The sequence below is a fragment of the Sminthopsis crassicaudata genome, chromosome 1 (assembly GCF_048593235.1).
Source record: "Sminthopsis crassicaudata isolate SCR6 chromosome 1, ASM4859323v1, whole genome shotgun sequence".
NCBI lineage: Eukaryota > Metazoa > Chordata > Mammalia > Dasyuromorphia > Dasyuridae > Sminthopsis > Sminthopsis crassicaudata.
Genome location: NC_133617.1, coordinates 388,232,793 through 388,253,705, shown reverse-complemented (window position 1 = coordinate 388,253,705; position 20,913 = coordinate 388,232,793). Strand labels below are relative to the sequence as shown.

At 34.4% G+C, this 20,913-nt stretch overlaps 1 protein-coding gene across 1 annotated transcript in view; it reads right to left on the bottom strand.

The window, feature by feature from the left end:
* ABCA3 (ATP binding cassette subfamily A member 3) overlaps nucleotides 1-20,913 on the bottom strand; it is a 117,841-nt gene that overhangs the window by 42,567 nt on the left and 54,361 nt on the right. The window contains exons 9-12 of the mRNA XM_074279501.1: nucleotides 19,774-19,947; nucleotides 5,334-5,515; nucleotides 4,766-4,909; nucleotides 2,788-2,917 (exon numbers count right to left, since the gene is read on the bottom strand). Of these exons, the coding sequence (XP_074135602.1) occupies nucleotides 2,788-2,917; nucleotides 4,766-4,909; nucleotides 5,334-5,515; nucleotides 19,774-19,947 (630 nt within the window). The remainder of the gene's footprint in view (nucleotides 1-2,787; nucleotides 2,918-4,765; nucleotides 4,910-5,333; nucleotides 5,516-19,773; nucleotides 19,948-20,913) is intronic.

The following is a 20,913-nucleotide window of genomic DNA, read 5'->3' as shown; positions in this document are numbered from 1 at the left end:
ATGAGTTGAAGGAAAGGGAGCTACAGGTTAACTAGTCTTCAGAATGAGGCAACAGAGGAAAAAAGAGGAGATGACGTTGATGGTATCTAGAATTTCCTAAATAAGCTCTATGATTTAAAAACCTCTAGACCATTGTTCATGTTTATATGTGTGTGTATGAATGTGAGAGTGTGTATGTGTATGCTGGGAATCTTACTGCTTCCTAAATGCATCTGTTAAAATTCCTACCTATCCTTTAAAATCCAACTCAAATGTTACCTCCTCCAAAGAACTTTCCCTGACTGCTCTTTCCCCTTCTAATTTCAAAAAAAAGTTTGTATTAACCTTCCTTTATTTCTTTAATATTCAATGGATCGTGATTACATAAATATGGGTACTCCCTCTCCTGATCCACTTTTGTCTTCTTGTCCTTCATGGTTCTTGTCTAGGTTTTTCCATGGCTCATTTATGCAGGGTTCACCCAATAAATGCCTTCTTCTAAGGGTTTTTACATTTTTGGTAAACCTATGGAGCAAGCATCTAAGCTATTCATTTGTTATCACTTGTTTGAGACTCCTTACATTTTCCTTAATAAAAATCTTACATAATTTTTTAAACACTGATAATTCCTGGAAATATGTTAGAGCTTATTTGTCCACAGCTGAGAGCTCTTTATTGCTCTCAAGTTCACTTGGTAGGTTAATTCCTCAGAGAACAGGATGTTCCAGGATTCACAGTCATAAACAACGGCTGGAAAAACAATTATGTTTCAAAGATGGGCTTTTGAACCAAGGCCCTGATTAGTAATATAAAGTTTCCTAAATGTAATCCATCTCCAATTCAAGGTCCAATTCATTGTCCATCTGCAATGTACATTCCAAATAAATAGACCACCTCAATAAACCAACTATAAGGGTGCATGTTATGCTCTGAATAGTAGATTTTTTTTTCCCCATAAATTTAGTGTTTTTTTTTCTGAACAGATTGTTAGACTGACCATGCTTAAAAATCATGTAACTCATTGTGGAGGCTTGTAATATCATGGCATTGGATATAAATAGTACAACATCATCCACAAACTGGAGATATTATAGGCTGTCATCATTAATAGGCAATCCCTCATTCACTGTGGACCTTGCACTAAGACATCCTTTTTAAATCTTTTTTCCCTGAGGTGTTAAGTGACTTGTCCAGGGTCACACAGATAGAACATGTTAAGTGTCTGAGGCCAGATTTGAACTCAGCTCCTCCTGACTTCAGGGCTGGCACTGTACCCATTGCACCACCTAGCTTCCCCAAGACATCTTTTTCTGATAGTGGCAGACACCTGGGTAAGTGTGCATTGTCCTGGTGCACAGCCTCACGTAACACTGATAAACAGAAACTTGTGAAGAGTTATAACTGTGATGGCATTTGTTAGAGAATCTTGTGTTATTTTAACTTGTGCTCAAGAGCTTCCATTTTGGAACAAAGTTTTTAAAACAATATATTTTTTACCTATTGTATCAAATGTTTGCTTGCTATCAACAAAGCAGAGTCAATGGATTTCATCATCCCATTGTCAATTTTGTGACCAACAAGATATGATCTAGTAGGGAGAAATATCCAGTAAAACCTGCTTGCTTGCTTCTCATTTTTTTAAATCAAATATTCCTTTGATTCACATATAAATAATTTCCATAAAATTTTATAAAGATGAAAGAGTAGGCATATGAGTCAGAGTTAGAGATGTTTTCTTGATTCCCTTTTTCAGGGTACTGATTTTTAAATTGTTTTGTTTTATTCTCCTGCCTGAGATATCTTGTGAATCAATCTCTCAATGCTGCAAAGATTGTATTGTTACCGACATAGATTTCCTTGTTATGTAACTGGCCTGATACTGTTGCTTTTTCTGACACTGTCTTCCTAAATGCCTTTTAAATGTTAAGCTTCCAATTTTGGTAGTTCCTCTGTTACCTATGATAATGATAGATAATTATAGAAACATTAAAAATTTGCTACATTCAAATATATTTGTTTTCTTGCCATTTTCATCTGTGAACAAACTTGGAATGATGTAGTTCATTTTGGTTTCATGCCAGAATTTCTTTAGACTTGTTTTTGCTTCTATTTTTTCTGTTGTTTTATAAGATGATATTGCTTATAAATTACCATCCTTTATGATGTTTTATACATTTGCATTCAAAATTGATGATGCCCTTGGGCTACCATCTCCATTTTGTAAGGAGATCAAATGTTTGTTGAGTGAAGTGATTTCTAGGCTCTTTTGGCCTCTTCCTTAGGGTTCAACTTTTCTAGGAAATGTTGATCATCAAAGTCTTTAATCTTTGTCTTTTTATATTTTTATTTTTCCACATTGGCACTCTACTTATACAGTTGAATTTGAAACTCTTGCAACTGTTCAAGTGTCTCTCATCTTTAACTTTCAAATCTGATGTTGAATTTGAACTGATTTTGATGACTTCCAAATCAGTAACAGTGTGACTCTATAAATATTAACATACAATATATATATTTATATAAATTTGTACTTATTTTTGTTGTATTTGTGCATTATCTTCTTGTTTTATAATAAGCTTCATAAGAATAGGGATCTTTTCTCACTTAAATTTGGTATCTCTTCCAGTGCCTAACCTTGGTGGTCTGTATATAGTTATGTGTTTAATAAATGTTTGTTAAATGAATAAGAATGGAAAATACTGAAATAGAAACAACTCAATCTAGGCAGGAAAGGAATCTTTAGATTCAAGAAACATGAAGGGTTGTCCAGAATTATTCCCCTTGCCCCTCAGCTGGGCTGATCCTGACCTGTGAGGATGGACAAGGTAGTGGTCTTCCCTGCTCCATTATGTCCTAGGAGAACAGTGATCTGCCCCTCGTACATATTCAGAGTCAGGTCTCTTATTGCTTCTTTTCTCTTATTCCTCACCATAAACATCTGTGGAAAAGGTAAAGAAAGTAAATTTATATAAAACTCAAGGACTTGTGAAGGGGTTTACAGTAAGTTAAACATTAACCAATAGCTACTAGTTATAAATTCAATACTTTTTTCTCCTTTGTTAGTATCTACCTCATTTAAAAATTAATCTCTGAACTGTAATAAAATTCTGGCCCAAAAACCAAGCTCAGAGAGTAACAAGAGATGTTAAACTGGATAAGAGTCTAGGGGAGTGTGAAGTGTTTGTTTCTATTACCCTAATCTGTTTAACATTTTTATCTATGCCTTTGAAGAAGATAGAGATGGAATACTTATGAAAATCTGAAGCTGACATAAAAGCTTGGAAGGATATTATATCAGATAATAAAGCTAAGATCTAAAGATAACCTGATAGTTTGAACCATGATGAAACTTAAGAGGGACAAAGAGACCTACACAGGATAAAAAACTCAACTGCACATGTACAGGACAGGTGAAAATTGCTATACCACTAATAATTTCTTCTCAGGAGCAGTGAGGAGAGGGACAAAAAGTTGAGTCATTATCTAAAAGTAAACCAAAACCCCAGGCTAATCTAGAGTCTTTGATCTCTTCAAAGGTATTTCTTTAAGTGGCAGTCTCCTATCTCAAGCAAAAATCTAATGTACATCATTGAATGCATTAACTGAAGTCTGTTAATGACAGAAATGACAATCCAACTCTATTCTTTCCTGGACAGACCACAGCTAGAGTACTGAGTCCAGTTTTGACTGCTATATTTTAGGAATATTAGTGAAAAATTGGAGTATTTCCAGAGGTGGCCAAGACATTAAAAGGATTCAAAACTATACTTCAAAAGAAATGGTTGAAGAACTTTAAATGTTTAATTTAGAGAAGAGAAAACTTAGGGAGTGATTTGATTATAGTGTTCAAATATTTGAAGGGCTCCCATGTGGACAAAGGATTAGATTTATTCTGCTTGGTCCAATAAAATGGAACTCAATTCATTGAATGGAAGTTATTGAGAGGAAGAGTTCAGTTTGATAGGAAGAAAAACTTTCTACCATTTTAGAATTGTCTAGAAATGGACTATGTTGCTCCAGGAGAGAGATATCTTTCACTAATGGTCTTAAAGAAAAGGTCGGATTACACTTTTTTGAGATATTATAGAATATTTTCATACTCCAAGTTGAGCTAGATAACCTGTAGGATTCCTTTTAATGTTGAATGACTAATAAATAACAAACCAGAAGAGAAGGTTCAAAAAGACAGATATTTTTACTTCTTAGTATAAAAGAGTATGAAAGTTTCATAGGAAACTAATTTGGAAGTATTTTATATACAAGAAATTATATGCCCTAGTTCTACTACTACAAAACCCATATTTGTAAGGAAGGAGAAAAACGAGGATGAAGAGTCGAAAAACTCTGACAGATAAAAAAGAACCAGTGTTAATTCTTTTTGACAAATATTCATCTCCTTCAAGGCTATGAATCTCTAGAATCATGCTTTAACCCTTCCCAGAGGGAATTAAGGTCAAATATTGAAATGCACAATTCTTCTCACCAATCCATTATACTTGTGGGTTTTAGCATCAAATGAGACAAAGAAATGAAAGCTTTTGAAAAGACAGAAATCAATCCTCGCATACAAACTGACATAGCTACTCCCAGGACAGATTCTCAAACTCAATTTTACTTCTCAAAGACAAAATTCTACATAATTCATCATTACAGTCTCCATAAAACTTATTACATTTCTGGAAAACTGAAAGAAATGTGTTGGTAATTGGGTGAAGAAATAATGATTTCTTGGAAGACATACTCCTTCAACTATACATTGATAAAACATTTTGGTCTTAACAATTACCTTGGACAAATGCTTGATCTTTATTCCAGCTACTAAATCTTCAGGTTCAGCCTCAATGTACTCAGTTTTTAGAACTTTTTCAGGATCATCCTCTTCCTCCTCTTTTCCCATCATAGATCTTTGATTCCCACACCAATAGGAAGGCTAAGGAAGAAATCACAACTAGATCTTCAATTATTTGACAATGATGTCAAATTTTATTGAGATCAGAAAAAATATCAGTCAATGTAACAATATGAACTTTGAAGTAAATAATCTTGAATTTGGCAATCTATTTAAGAAAATCAAACTTTACTCGACAGTGTTATTATTGGTTAAGGAAGAGGGAATCTAGAATACTAAAGTCAAGGCCAAAATCATAAAATAGGAAGATTTCTATTAAATTCTATTGTAGCTAGATTTCTTTCTCTAGAATGTCCCTTAGTAAATAATAAAGCAGAAGGGAAAGGGATAGCTGTTTCCTATCCTTCTATAGTCATGATTGTGGCCTAAGTAAGCAGTGGAAGGAATAAGTTGGTTAGGAGTAGTTTCTATCTTCAAAAGATCAAATAGTAACATCAGAACTCACCATCAAGAAAAAATACCAGGGCTGGGGCATACCATATTCTCCTGGAAAGACAGCTTCCACATACCAGGTCACCAAACCATAGAAGGCAGAATCAAATAGCAGCATTATCAGCACATGCCCAAAAGTGAAGTTATCATCAACATTAACTGATTTCATGAGGTATTTCCATTGAATTCCTATTCCTGAAGCACAAAAGGGAAGAGAATTATAATTACAGATAGAATACTACTGGATCAAAGCTGTCCTGAAGCTTCTTGATATCAAAAGAGTAGCCACATGACTGAAAAAATATGTAAGCCCATTATTTACCATATTGCTATGAATCATTTACTTCATGAAGCATTCAGTAATATTTTTTCTTGCTTTAGTTTCTATTTTTTGATTAAATTTTATTTTATAGTATTGTATTGACAATCTTGAATTATCCTTCATTCACTTCCCCTACCCCACCTATCAAAAAAGCAAAAAGAACAAAAAACAAAAAACCCAAACGCTAATTTATGTAAAGCCAACCAAAACAAATACCCAAATTAGTCATGTCAAAAAATAGTATGTTTCATCATGAGTCCTCTGCAACTGTGATTGATCAGAGTTCTTGACTTTTAGAGTTAAATGTCTTTGTAATAATATTGTTTTTGTACAAATTGTTCTAGTTCTGTTTTTTCAACTCTGCATTGTTCATCTAAGTCCTCTCAGGTTTTTCTGAAACCATCTCCTTCATCATTTCTTATAGCACAGAAATTTTGTCACATTTATATATTATAACTTGTTCAGCTATTTTCCAACTGATGAGTAGTCCCACAGTTTACAATTCTTTGCCATCATTAAAAGAATTGCCATAAATTTTTTTGTGGAGATATTCTTTTTCTTTGCTCAGAATGACTAGCTCAAGTTTACAGACCCACCAATAGTATATGCATTAATGTAACTTTTTTTTCCCCAATAGCTCTTCCAGCAATATTAACCTATTTTTTTTTGCCAGTCTGAGGGGTGTGAGGTGGTACCTCAAGACTTCTTTTAATTTAAATTTCTCTAATTATAATGATTTAGATAATTTTTTCACATGGCTATTGAGAACTCAGATTTATATTCTACCACTAAAGTTACTTTAGTCTTTAATACGAGTTTGCTTTGAAATTATCAAGATCAACCTAAGCTCATTAACTGACAATAGTATCTTTACATTAGTTTTATAGTATGTGTTTGTGTGGGCCCTTTTTGGATATGGTATTAAAGTTCAATGCTTGGCTCTTTTCTACTTTCCCTGTCTACATTTACTCCACTTTATTATATTATGAAATTGCTATTTGAATGTTCCTAATAATGAACCCAACAGAAATTTTCATGGTATATTAAAATCAATCTTTGTACATAAAGTGCTCAGCTATCTATGGTGAATGAATACTTTGAGGACTACAATTGGTGCTAACTTTAAAAAAGGTCAAGACAAAATTTGAAAAAAATTAGATTAATTCTTATTTACAATTGATTTGCATGGAAATGACATGAATTTTAGTGTTATTGTATCATTGCAAATACAGTAACCTATGAAACAAACAGAGAGGCAGGGACACAAGAGTGTCCAGTGTATGACTATGAGTAACCAAGTGCTGCAATGATTCTTAAAGAGCATGCCATGGATACCATATTTCAACCTGTATGCTATGAATTATATAGTATTGATACTTGAAATCATGGGTACATGCATGAATCTCCCAAGCCTTATAAAGTATGCTATGTATTATTTCTAACAGCAAAGAATCATAATGTGAAGTGAACAAAAAAAGAAAGAAAGAAAGAAAGAAAGAAAGAAAGAAAGAAAGAAAGAAAGAAAGAAAGAAAGAAAGAAAGAAAAGAAGAAAGGAAGAAAATTACTGTTATTGATTCCAGAAAAAAAAGATGAAAAAAGAAGAGAAAGCATCACCAAAGAGTCCTTTGTTCCTTTAATCTACAGTGGACAATAGCCACGAGGGGATAACTTTTGGAAACTACAACTAGGAACTGTTCAACTGTAGTCCTCAAAGTATATAATTCATCAACAAAAGATTCTTTAACCTTTGATTCCAGGTGACAAATTGTCCAAATTTATACTGTCTTAATATACATAGTACATATATTTATTTAAGACAAAGTTAATCAGGTGCAGAACATTTCAGATGAGAGAAACATCACTGGCAAGAGGTCTTTGCAATTTAAAGATTAAAGACTAAATCACTTCCTGGCTTTCCTGAAGTCCAGATCTGTTATTGCTATGTGGACTGATTAAGAATGAAGGTAAAATCTGATCATAAGTTTTATCTTTGCCTTTTGAGAGAAAGTGGTATAAGTAATGGATTATAATTTATGTTTTGATTATCTGTTGATATGTGCCTATAAATCTTTTGTGCTTTGGGCATTTCCTCTGTGATAGAGTAATTGAGTGACTGTTGTATACCTGATATCTACACTTTGTGCAATTAATATTTTCCTTGAGGGGACTCTATTAATCCTTTTGGGAGAGAATCTGGATGCAAAACATGCCTAGGCTTTAAGAGATTTATTATTATTATTATTGGATATTTTATATACATTTAATATAATTGCCCTAAAAATTGAATATCACATTGCCATCCCCTTTATTCAAATATAATCAGACATCTCTGAGTCAAGGCAGGCTAAAGCTCAAACTTCAGAGTAAACCTATATCGCTAATTACTTAATATAGTGCCTGGCACAGAGTAAATGCTTAATAAGTCTGTTGATCAAATGAAGATCAGCCTCTTTCCACCTGGTTCAGGTCAATAAAGAAAGCACTAAGTGTTATCAACACAAATTATTTCTTAATTCCAGAGTAAAAACTATATTTCAAAAAGTATTTCATTGACTCCAGCAGAGGATAAATTTCTTTATTATATCTTTTTCAACTGGATTCAGCAAACATTTATTAAGTACCTAACATACGCATAATACTATTTAAAGTGCTGGAAGAGAGACAAAATTTATATTAAATCCCATCCTTGCTATGAAAACCTTTAATGATCTGGTTTCACTTAACTAGGCAAGACAGTTGGCCAAGTTATTTATGGAAGTGAAGGATTAACAGAAAACTAAGGATCACTAAACTCCCACTCTTTTTGTAACTAAAAACCTGCCAGCGTGGGTTTCTTTTTAAGCAATGGGGAAAAAAAATCAAACTATTATGGAAAATGTTTAAACTAAGTATAGGTTGGTCTCACTTTAAGGAAGATTGTTTCCTGAATAGTTTGTGTGGCAAGTGAACACAGCTATATTAGTGCATTTCCTCTCCCCAAAGCTTAATTTTGTTGTTTATCAGTCTCTTCTCCTAACTTAAGGCTTGTAAATTAAATAGAATTGATAAGAGTTCTCTAAGATGCTGTTTCTTGAGTTGGGCTAGATGAACTTTTTTTCTTCTTTTCATCCACTTCTCATTTTTATGTGGCCATTTTGTTGTCTTTAGACTATCCCTCTCAAGTAAATGTATACTTTCTGTATACCTGTAAACATATTCAGGTTTCCCTCCATTTCTTTCTTTCTTTTTTCTTTTTCTTCTTCTTCTTTTTTTTTTTTTCTGAGGCATTTGGGGTTAAATGACTTGCCCAGGGTCACATAGCTAGTAAGTATTAAGTGTCTGAGACCAGATTTGAACTCAGGTCCTCCTGACTTCAGGGCTCTATCCACTGCATCACCTAGATGCCCCATAAAAGATTATTTTCTAGTTATTAAATCCAATAACTTCTTTTAAAGTCTTCATCTGCTTGAATTTTCTGCAGACTAAACTAAATACTGTTGACCAATTCTTATTGGATACTACTCCTTCCCTTGGCTTCAAAGAAAGCACCTTCTTTTTGGTTCTTCTTCCTAATCTAAAATTTCATGGATCATCTTTCTCTCTAAACAGGTTGGTCCCTCTTAAGTCCTCTGTCACTATTAAGAGTAACACCGTAATTCTAGTCATCTAGGCTGTCAACTCAGGTATCACCTTCTATTCCTGATTCTTTCTCATCCCCACTCCCCCACATCCCATCCAATCATTTCTCAAGTTTGTAATTTCCATCTTGGTACCATGTCTCATATATATCCCTTTTATTCTGACACTGCAATCACCCTAGTACAAGACCTCATTACTTCATACCTGCACTACTATAATGGCCTGCTGGTTAGTCTCAGTGCTTCAAGTTCTTCTTCTTTTTTTTTGCATCCATTTTGCATTCACTTGAGCTTCTGAAATGCATATATGGCTATGCTTTCCCCCAGATCGCATGGTTTCCTAATGCCTTTGGGATGAAACATTCTGTTTGGCTTTAAAGCCCTTCATAACTTGGCCCCTTCCTATCTTTCCAGTCCTTGCACCTTACTCTTCCTCCACTCATTCTGCAATCCAGAACACCAGACTCTAAATTCCAGTTGTTTTCATAGGATGTACGCTGTGCCAGATGTTCTCTCTTGCCTCCTGACTTCCTTCTAGTCTCAGCTTAAGTCCCACTGTCTGCAAGAAGCCTTTCCTCATCTAAGACTGGCACAGAGAAGATGCTTAATAAATGCTAACTGAATGAATGATCCTTTTCAAGTCTTCTTTGCTGGCATCTTGTCTGTGTGCTTGTTCCCCAAAGCTCATCTTAGACTTTTTTTTCCCCTTCTCTTACAATTTCTTTCTTGACAAATGAATTAACTTCCATGGCTATGATCTCTATGAAGATAACTTTCAAATTTGTCTTCCAGCCCCGATTTCTTGTGAACTTTGGCTTCACAAATTCAAATACTTATACAGGATGTCTCTACCTGAATGTCCACTGTATGAAAAGAGAATTTCTTGCTCAACTTTATTACTGATATTTATTTAAAATCAGCAGGTCTGTTTGTAAAATCAAGCTATCGCCTGGTTATTATATGGTTAGTTTCTGACTTATGTGCAAAATTCCAGCTTGAGATAATTGATTATAGCTCTGGCATTTATCTTGTTTTACCTGATATAGATCTTCCCCTTCTTTGCCTTTGCCCCTTCTGTTATTTGGTTTGCAAATCATCATCTCTCTTCATTTTCTCTTTAAAATTCCATTGTACCCATCCTACTATGTAACCATATAACATAGGCTAAACCTGTTGCTCAGAGTTTAGGGATTTTTGTATATAGTGATGTCTACATTCTGAGTGTAATAAATTGCTTCCTTTACATCTCTATTTCACTGATTATTCTGTTTGTTAATAGTAGCTATAAGTCAGGTTATTTTTGTCACAACTAGAATTTCAAATATGACATATCCCAAAATGAGTTTATCATTTTGTTCTTTAAACTTGCTTCTCCTCCTCTGATATCATTATTTTTTAATATGGTAGAATTTTCTCCACCAAGTTAAAAATCTTTCACTCTTCTATTTCCTTCACTTTTCATAATCAGATAGTTACTAAGTACTGCCAATTCTACTTCTGCAGCTTCTCTCACAACTGTTTTCCCATTTCCACTGCCATAAAGCCAAAATAACAGTATGGTGATTTGGTTGCTTGGGATGGGGATGAGGATGGTGGGCAATTTTCTACTCTAGTTTTAGTCTGGTCTTGCTCCCAAGGTGATTTGCATATTATCTCAAGAATAAAAGAAGTTAAATGTAAAAATTTCACCAAAGTTCTACCTTGCTCCTTTTCATTTTTCATAAAGTGAAATTCTCAGCATGCTCATAGGTTTCTCCAAGAGTATTTATATGGGTTAAAAATACTTTTTTGACCATAACTCAAGTTAAAATTTTTTATTTAAGTATTTTACTAGCAGGCTGGATGGGTGTGAATAGAAGGGACCTGAAATCATAAAAGAGAAAAATACTACTTGGAATTATGATGGTTTAAAAGATCTAACAAAGCCCTTTATGGAAAAGATGACACATAACAAGTAAAGACCAGAAGATGGCCACAGAGAGCATTCAGCTGAGCTACCAGTTTGCAGCCCAATGACATCACCCAGGACAATTTCCTACGGGTTTTTAAAGGAAGTAAGCCACAGTGTTGGAGGCAGAAGTGTTCCAGAAAGGTGGCTGCTTTAGAAATATGAGTTGTCCAGGCTATCCCCCTCCTTACAAGTTCACCAGTCACTCATGTAATTTCTTTTGTCATATGCTTATTTAAAGGTATTTTACTTTGAATTAACTAATTTGCTAGATTAAGAAATGTGCCCCTGTGCCAAGATAAAGTCAAAATGGGTTATTATTTAGGTATAAGGGATAATACTATAAGCAAATTAGAAGAAATAGTCTACCTGTTGGTTCTGTGGAGAAGGGAGGAATTTATAGTCAAAGAAGAACTAGAGAACATTATGAATGCATAATTTTAATAACATGAAATTAAACAGTTTTTGTACAAACAAAGCCAGTACAGCCAAGATTAGAAGGGAAGCAGAAATCTGGGGAAAATTTTTTACAACCAGTGTTTCTGATACAGGCCTCATTTCTCAAATATTGAGAGATGACTCAAATTTATAACAATGCAAGTCATTCCTCAACTGATAAATGGTTGAAGAATATGAATAGACAATTTTAGATGAAGAAATTAAAGCCATTTCTAGTCATATGAAAAAATGCTCTTAATCACTATTAATTAGAAAAATGCAAATTAAAATAACTCTGAGGTACCATCTCAGACTTCTCAGATTGGCTCAGATGACAGGAAAAGATAATAATAAAAGTTGAAGGGAATGTGGGAAAACTGAAAGACTAATGCATTATGGGTAGATTTGTGAAATAATCCAATCATTCTGGAAAGCAATTTGAAATTATTCTCAAAGGACATAGAAACTATGCATGCCCTTTGATCCAGCAGTGTTTCTGGGTCTATATTCCAATGAAATAATAAAAAGGGGGAAAAGACCTATAGATGCAAAAATGTTTATAGCAGCTCTTTTTTGTAGTAGTAAGGAACTAAAAATTGGGTGGATGCCCATCAGTTGGGGAATGGTTAAATTATGGTATATGAAGATAATGGAACAATAATATAAGAAATGATAAGTAAACTGATTTCAGAAAAGTCTGGAAAGAGTTACATGAACTAAGGCTGAGTGAAGTAAGCAGAGTCAAGGAAAACATTGTACACAATAACAACAAAATTATGAGATGATGAACTTGGCTCTTCTCAATAATGTGGTGATTCAAGGCAATTCCAATCACTTGGGATAGAAAATGCCAATTTGTATCCAAAGAAGGAATTGTGGAGACTGAATGTAGTTCGAAGCATAATATTTTCACTTTTTTGTTTGTATTCTTTCTTGTAGTTTTTCCCCTTTTTTTGGTCTGATTTTTCTTGCACAACATGACAAAATTGAAAATATGTTTAAAAGGACTGTATATATAGAACCTTGTTGTCCTGGGATGAAGAGAGGTAAGGGAGAAAAATGTAGAATACAAAGTCTTATAAAAATGAATGTTGAACATAAAGAAGATCCAATTCACTTCCAGTTGATCAATGATGGACAGAAACAGCTATACCCAGAGAAGGAACACTGGGAATTGAATGTAAACCGTTAGCACTACTGTCTTTCTACCCAGGTTACTTATACCTTCAGAATCCAATTCTTACCATGCAACAAGAAAATTGGATTTACACACATATATTGTATCTAGGTTATATTGTAACACATGTAAGATGTATGGGATTGCCTGTCATCTAGGGGAGGGAGTAAAGGGACGGAGGGGAAAATTTGGAAAAATGAATACAAGGGATAATGTAAAAAAATTACTCATGCATATATACTGTCAAAAAATTATAATTATAAAATTAATAAAAAAATAACTGAACAAAAATGAATATTGAAAACTATCTTTACATATATTTGGAAAAATAAAATACTATTGGAAAAAAGAAATATATCATTAGACAATTATAAGCTGTGACTTTGATAGATGCTGGCCTCCAATGGGTTTTGAACCTGAGATAGCTTTCAGAGGACCTACATGTCAAACAGGTCCCATATGATGCATTTGTGGTACGCTTTTACTATCTACCTAGATTGATATCTACTTATTTTGCTCTAATATATACTTTATACTGTTATTTGAATAATCTTCCTTATGCATAGTCACATTTCTCATTGCCCAGTCAGAAACCTTCAAAAGTTCCTTAATTTTACCAAGAAAAGTTCGACTACCCTTGACAACTTTCAAAACTATTGCACAATACAAAGAAATTGGAATGTTATCTTCCTCATTTTCCATGCTCTCAATATGTTCTGTTTCCCCCCCCCCCACTTCCATGCATTTATTCATTAGTTTCAGCTACTGTAATGGCACTTGTTGCCTGATGTATTACTAAATTATTCTTTTAAGCTCAAATCAAATGCTACTTTCTCTGTAAAGATAGTTGGTCTGTATCTAATCCTCTTCTCTATATTTACATACTCAGTACCATTGTTTGCCATTGCAGAATATTAGACAGAACTTAAAAATAATAGTTTATAAATGACTGAATAAAATAATTCTATAATGTTATAAGTAACATAAAGCATGCAAAGAAATTTGTAAAGTTTTATAAATAGTGCAATTTGATGAAAACAGAACCAGAAAACAGTATGCTTACTTATTTAAAATGAAAAAATGTAAATATGGATACAGAATAGACAAAAACAACGAAAAGGAAGAATGACTATGGAAATACTGTATATTGAAATTAGTTTTAAAGTGTAAATTTCATGACTACTACTGAAATGTAAACAGAAATTAATTTTAAGTGTAAATAAAATATAGTAATTATGCTTAATTAGTTTAGTTTTTTTTAAGTCAAGACTATGATAAATATACTTCTCTGTTAGGTTCTTACAAAGTGCTAATGAGATAATGAGATATTTGGTTTTTACTAAGTGCTAAGTCAGTACTTAACAATTTTCTAGGTCCGGCCTTTCCTGGGAGTTTGACTTGTGAATTCCTGGGGAAGAGCTTGCATGCTTAGGAGGAGCAAGTCCATTGGTTGAAGTAATTTTTCCCAGAAGCCCTTGCATTATCCCACGCCCATTCTCTGGAAGGATAAAAGAGGGCAGCTCTGGAGGAAAAGGGAGTCTCTCCTCTAGACCAGAGAGTGATCGGCAGTCTCTGGAGACAATAGCACGTTACATATTGGCGCCCAACGTGGGGCAAGGACTTTTGCTTATCCTGACAAGGACTTATTCTGAGCCCTTCAGAGGAGCTAGCCCAGACCTTTGCATTTAAGGACTTATTCAGAGCCCTTTATGGACTGGACCAGCGCAATTTGTGCCCAACATGGGGCAGACACGATCCTGATTCCAGTGGAAAAGCCTCCTATCCAGATCTCAGTCTCTCTGACCCAGAACCCAAAGTAACAAGGAAACTTTGTTAAAGATTAAGTGAGTGTTCTAATAGACAAATAAGGAACTTGACTTGTTAAGGGCTAAACTAGCAATCTCTTATAGTGAAATAGGGCAAACACCTTCTGTTCAAGGAAAATGTTTAGAAAGCATCATCAAGGTTATGAAAAGCCAAGGATTGATTATAATTTTGGAGGATATTACTGAACTTTTAAAAACTGTGAAGGTCATATGTCCTTGTTTTTCTCTGGAAGAAGAATCGGATCCAGATGAATGGGAATTAGTAGGAAAGCAATTACGTGAACACTACAATTGCCCTTGTGACATTTTGCCCTTTGGTTCCAGACCAAACTCAATTTCCAAAGATACACTTCATACCTACAATTTAATCCAAATGGCTTTAAAAATGTTATTCTAAAGGAAGAGAAGAAGGAGCAAAATGGGGAGGTGTCAACTAAACTAGATGAAAAGGATGAATCAGATAGCAATGAAGTTAAATACAATTCTGAGCAACAGGAGCATTTCCCATCTCCTCCCTCAATTAACCCTTCATGGGTGGAGCAAGAAGGAGGAAGGGAAGAGGCAGAAACACAAACAGAATCGCCTGTGAAGCAGCCTAAGCCTATGACAAGATTAGAAAAAGCATTGGTTAAAGCTAAGAGAGAAGGACAGAATATAAGTGATTTTATACAGGCATATCCTGTGATTGAAGATATTGACTCTGTAGGTCAAAAAAGGAAAAGATATGCACCTTTAGATTTGAATAAAATTAAAGATTTGAAAAAAGGTTGTACCCTTTATGGGGCTACATCAGCTTATGTTAAAATGTTACTAGATGGTTTGTCTTATGAAGTCCTAACCCCGAATAATTGGAAATCCATAGCAAGGACATGCCTAGAACCTGGAGAAAATTTGTTATGGCTTGCGGAGTTTCACGAATTATGTAAAATCCAAGTCAGATACAATTTGGAAATAGGAGTTAACACACAATTCACTTTTGAGCACTTAGCTGGTGAAGGTCGGTATGGAGAGAATTCAGAACAGATTAATTATACCATGACAATATATGAACAAATTGCTAAGGCTGCAATAAAAGCTTGGGGTTCCCTCCCTGGACAGAAAGATCGGGGAGAGGTTTTCACTAAAATAGAGCAAGGTCCCAATGAACCTTTTGCAGATTTTGTGGGATGTTTGCAAACTGCTGTCAAAAGAACTATTGGAGAAAATGCAGCTACAGAAATAATGACCAGACATCTGGCTAAGGAAAATGCCAATGAGATTTGCAAAAGAATTATATGGGGACTAGACAAAGATGCTCCTTTAGAGGAGATCATAAAACGCTGTGCTACAGTGGGAACAAATGCTTTTTACACCCGGATGATGATGAACGTGGACAGACAGGGTCCCTCCTGGCAAAGGCCTTCTAGAGAAACTCGGCGATGTTTTCAATGTGGAAAAATTGGACATCTAAGAGCTCAGTGTAGGTATGGAGATAGAGTGAGAAGACAGGGTGAGAGAAGACCTAAAACCCCATGTCCAAAATGCAACAGAGGACTCCATTGGGCATCAGAGTGTAGAATAATTCTGGGAAATGGGATGAGGGGCCCAGGTCCAGGGCCCCAGGCAAAAAAGACTTGGGGCATGATGGCAGCTGATGTTACACCCAAAGAGCCTTTAGAAGGTCAGGACTCTGATGTGATCAACCAGCAGAAATGCAATCACATGGAGAAAGGGATTAGCTGATAAGTCAGCCAGAAGGCAATCAGATTGCAAAAATGGATTACACTTGGGGAGAATACAGGCCTTTTAAACCAACAGGGCTGTGTCCAGTGCAAACAACTCCAATGTAATTGTCAGATGATGAGAAAAGATTTAGAAAGTGGTAAATAGAAGGGAATTAGATAGGTTAACTGCCTGGGGGAGAGGGTTTGCTTGTATTTCTTCAGATGGAGAAGGAATCAGATGGGTGCCAACGAGTCATATTCGCCTTGTCCATCGGAGAGAGACAGAAAAAGAGAAAGACCTCAAAACAAAGGAGAAAATCTAAGAAACATCTGACACTGAAAGAGCATGGCTAATAAGAAGACTGTTAAAGAACTTTAAAACCAGCAGGAATCATTGGATTTCCTAACACAAGATGAGACTAATGGACAATGGACTTATGGACATTTATAAATTCTCAATTTATGATTATTTGATCATGTTATTTGTTACATACTTCTAGTATGTACAATGTTACTATGTTATTATGTTACTATGTGTTTATGTAATCTATGTAATTATGTGTAATGCCTCCCATATTGATGGATTTATGTTTCAAGGTCATGAACACCCTATGTTCTAAATCAAAAGAAAGGAGGAGATGTTAGGTTCTTACTAAGTGCTAATGAGATAATGAGATATTAGGTTTTTTACTAAGTGCTAAGTTGGTACTTAACAATTCTCTAGTTCTGGCCCTTCCTGGGGAAGAGCTTGCATGCTTAAGAGGAGCAAGTTCATTGGTTGAAGTAATTTTTCTCAGAAGCCCTTGCATTATCCCACGCCCATTCTCTGGGAGGATAAAAGAGGGCAGCTCTGGAGGAAAAGGGAGTCTCTCCTCTAGACCAGAGAGTGATTGGCAGTCTCTGGAGACAATAGCACGTTACACTTCTCAGCATCCAGTAGAATATCAGGCCTGAAGTCAGGAAAATATGAGTTTTCATCTAGTCTAAGACACTTACCGAACTATGTGACCTCTGACAAGTCACTTTATCTGTTTGACTCAGTTTTTTTTATCTGCAAAATGGGGATCATAATAGCACCTATCTCTTAGTGTTATTATGAGGATCAAATGAGATTAACAATTATAAAGTGCTTGACACAGTTCTAAATGTTACATAAATGTTAGCTATTATTATTATTAAATTTGATTAAAACCTATAAACAAAGTGTTGGAAGAGATATTAGGAAGTATTGGTGCAATGCCTTCATTCATAGATGAGAGAAGGGTTATGATTTGTTTAAAGACAAATAGTGAGATAGGCAACAGCAGAGCTAGGATAACATAGAATTGTGTATAGATCAAGAACTGGAAGTAATTTCAGAAGTCATCTAATCTAAATTTCTTATTTTATAGAAAAGGAAACCAAGGCCAAGGAGAATTAAATGACTGACCCAAGATCACAAGGAAGTAAATGTCAGAGGCAAGATCTGTTTGTTGTTTTTGTTTTTTTGATGTCTTAATATTTTTATTTTCTAGGACCTACATGTGCAGTAATATTTGTAGCAGTTCTTTTTGTAATGGCAAGAAATGGAAATGGAGTGGATGCTCATCAGTTGGAGAATGGCTGAATAAGTTATGATATATGAATGTTATGGAATATTATTGTTGTATAAGAAATGATCAGCAGGATGAATACAGAGAGGCTTGGAGAGACTTATATGAACTGATGCTGAATGAAATGAGCAGGGCCAGGAGATCATTATATACTTTAACAACAATACTATATGATGATCAATTCTGATGGATGTGCCCCTGTTCAACAATGAGATGATTCAAACCAGTTCTAATTGTTCAGTGATGAAGAGAACCATCTACACCCAGAGAAAGAGCTATGGGAAATAAGTGTGGACCATATCATAGCATTTCCACTCCTTCTGTTATTGTCTGCTTCCATTTTTGTTTTCCTTCTCAGGTTATTTTTACCTTATTTCTAAATCCGATTTTTCTTGTGCAGCAAGATAACTGTATAAATATGTATACATAAATTGGATTTAACATATACTTTAATATATTTAACATGTATTAGACTACCTGCCATCTAGGGGAGGGGTGGGAGGAAGGAGGAGAAAAGTCAGAACAGAAGGTTTTGCAAGAGTCAATGCTGAAAAATTACCCATGCATATGTTTTGTAAATAAAAAGCTATAATAATAAAAAATAAAAAAAGAAACAATCAGGAGGATGATTTCAGAGAGATCTGGAGAGACTTACATGAACTGATATTAAGTAAAATGAGCAGAACCAAGAGAACCTTTTACATAGTAACAAGATTATGTGGTGATCAATTGTAATGGTCTTGGCTTTTTTCAAAAATGAGGTTATTCAAGACAATTTTAATATATTTGTGATGGAAAGAGCCATCCATATCCAGAGAGAACTATGGAGATTGCATAGTATTTTTACCTTTTGTTATTACTATTTGCTTGTTTTTTTGTTGCTTGTGTTTCTTTTTTTTACCCTTTTGATCTAATTTTTTTGGGGGCAACATAAAGAATACGGAAATATGTTTAGAAGAATTGCACCTGTTTAATCTACATTGGATTATTTGCTATCTAGAGGACAGGGGAAAGGGAGAAGAAGAGAGAAAAAAATTGGAACACAAGATTTTACAGAGGTGAATGTTTAAAACTATCTTTGTATGTATTTGGAAAAATAAAAAGCTGATAATATTTTTATTTTCCTCAGTTACATATTTTCCTCAGTTACATATAAAGCCATTTTTTACATTTGTTTTTAAACTTTGAGCTCCCTTCCTCTCCACCCTTCCCCCACATTGAGAAGGCCCATGTGAAGTTGTGCAAAACATTTACATAAAAATCATGTCTTAAAAGAAAACATAGATCTCTACCCTTCCCCAAAATAATTCTCAAGAAAAAAATAATAAAAAGAAAAGTATGCTTCAGTCTGTATTGAGACACAATAAATTCTCTTTCTATGGGTAAGTCTTCAGAGTAGTCTTGAATCACTGAGAATAGTAAAGTCATTCACACCTGATCATCCCACAACATTGCTATTTTACTTTATCCATAGTATATTTTACTTCAGAGGCAAGATGTGAACCTAGAACTTATGGCTCCAGTGTTCTTTCTATTATGCCCACTTCTGGCAGGGGCTCTCCCTTGAAAGATATTTGTTGGCAACATTGTAAAGTAGGAGGCTTTGAGGACCACTCAAATGGCACTCCTAAGGGGAATCTTTACATATTGCAGTTGTGAAGGGTCACTCACACTTTATTAAATGTGTTTATCCTAAGTATCAACAAATAAAAATTAGTTGAATGAGCTTAACTCATGTTGGAAACTTCATACTATCATTTTCTGCCATTGGCCTAAATGATACCTAAAGTTGCAAAGGCAGCAGTTACAAAATAAAATAAAATACTCACCTTTTGCTTCAAACTTGCCTATGAGCTGGGCCCCCAATGCCATGGCAACATTTGAGAAGAGACAGGAAGATAACTTCTGGTTGAGGGTCATCCAGTTATATCGAGGACCAATGAAGAAGTAAGGAATATATGTAAAGAAATAGAGGAAACCTCCGATGGCAGCTGCCAAATTGGCTGCAAATGGGGAAAGAAAGAGAAAAAGATTAAGCAATATTTCAAGAACAGAAATATAAATACTTCATAATAACAAGAGCTGTGTACATCTATCAAGATTTTTAGAAAGAATCCAATCTTTCACTTAAGAAGCAAAGTGAACCTTTTTTGGAAGTTAATTTCCTATAATGGAACAATCAAGGAAATTTATAATACAATAAAAAAGAAGCAAAACACTTCTGTTTAAGAAAGTTGTCTCATGATCTCTTGTTGATTAAATTCAACACATATTACTTATATACCAGAAGAACATACTGGCAAATTCCCATCTTACCTTGGACAATACTTAGAAATCTTATTATTCACCTCTCATATGTGCCCCCAGTCATTAAACTCTGCATCCTCACTTGTCTCAGAGATGCTCATACACAAAAATATTCATAGTAGTTTTTTTTTTTGGTTTTAGCAAAGAAGTGGAAACAAAGTTGGGGGGGGTGCCCATTACTTGAACAATGGATAAACAAATTAGGGTATGTGACTATAATGAAGTATTATTGTACCACAAAAAATGATAAGAGGGATAGTTTCAGAGAAAGCTGGCAAAATCTGTATTGAACAGATGTAGAATGAACTAAGAACATACAGTATTAAAATACTATAAAAGATAAAATAATATCATTTATTTATACTTTAAATTAAAGATTTTATTAAAAACTGAATAGTCCATATGTGTATAAGCAATTCAGTTTTCATAGTGATTTTATATGTTTTAATTTCAATACATAAGATGTAAACACTTTTCCAGTTACTCCTCTCAATCCTGCTCTCAGGACTCTCAGAAGAATTTTTAAAAAATCATTTTCATGATATGAAGTTCCAAACTTTTTCAACATATAAAATCAGCATAGCTTATATAAAGAAGGAAACTGCCAATTGAAAAAAATCTCTTTACGAATCTGATGTCCAATACATAAAGAGAATTATCAT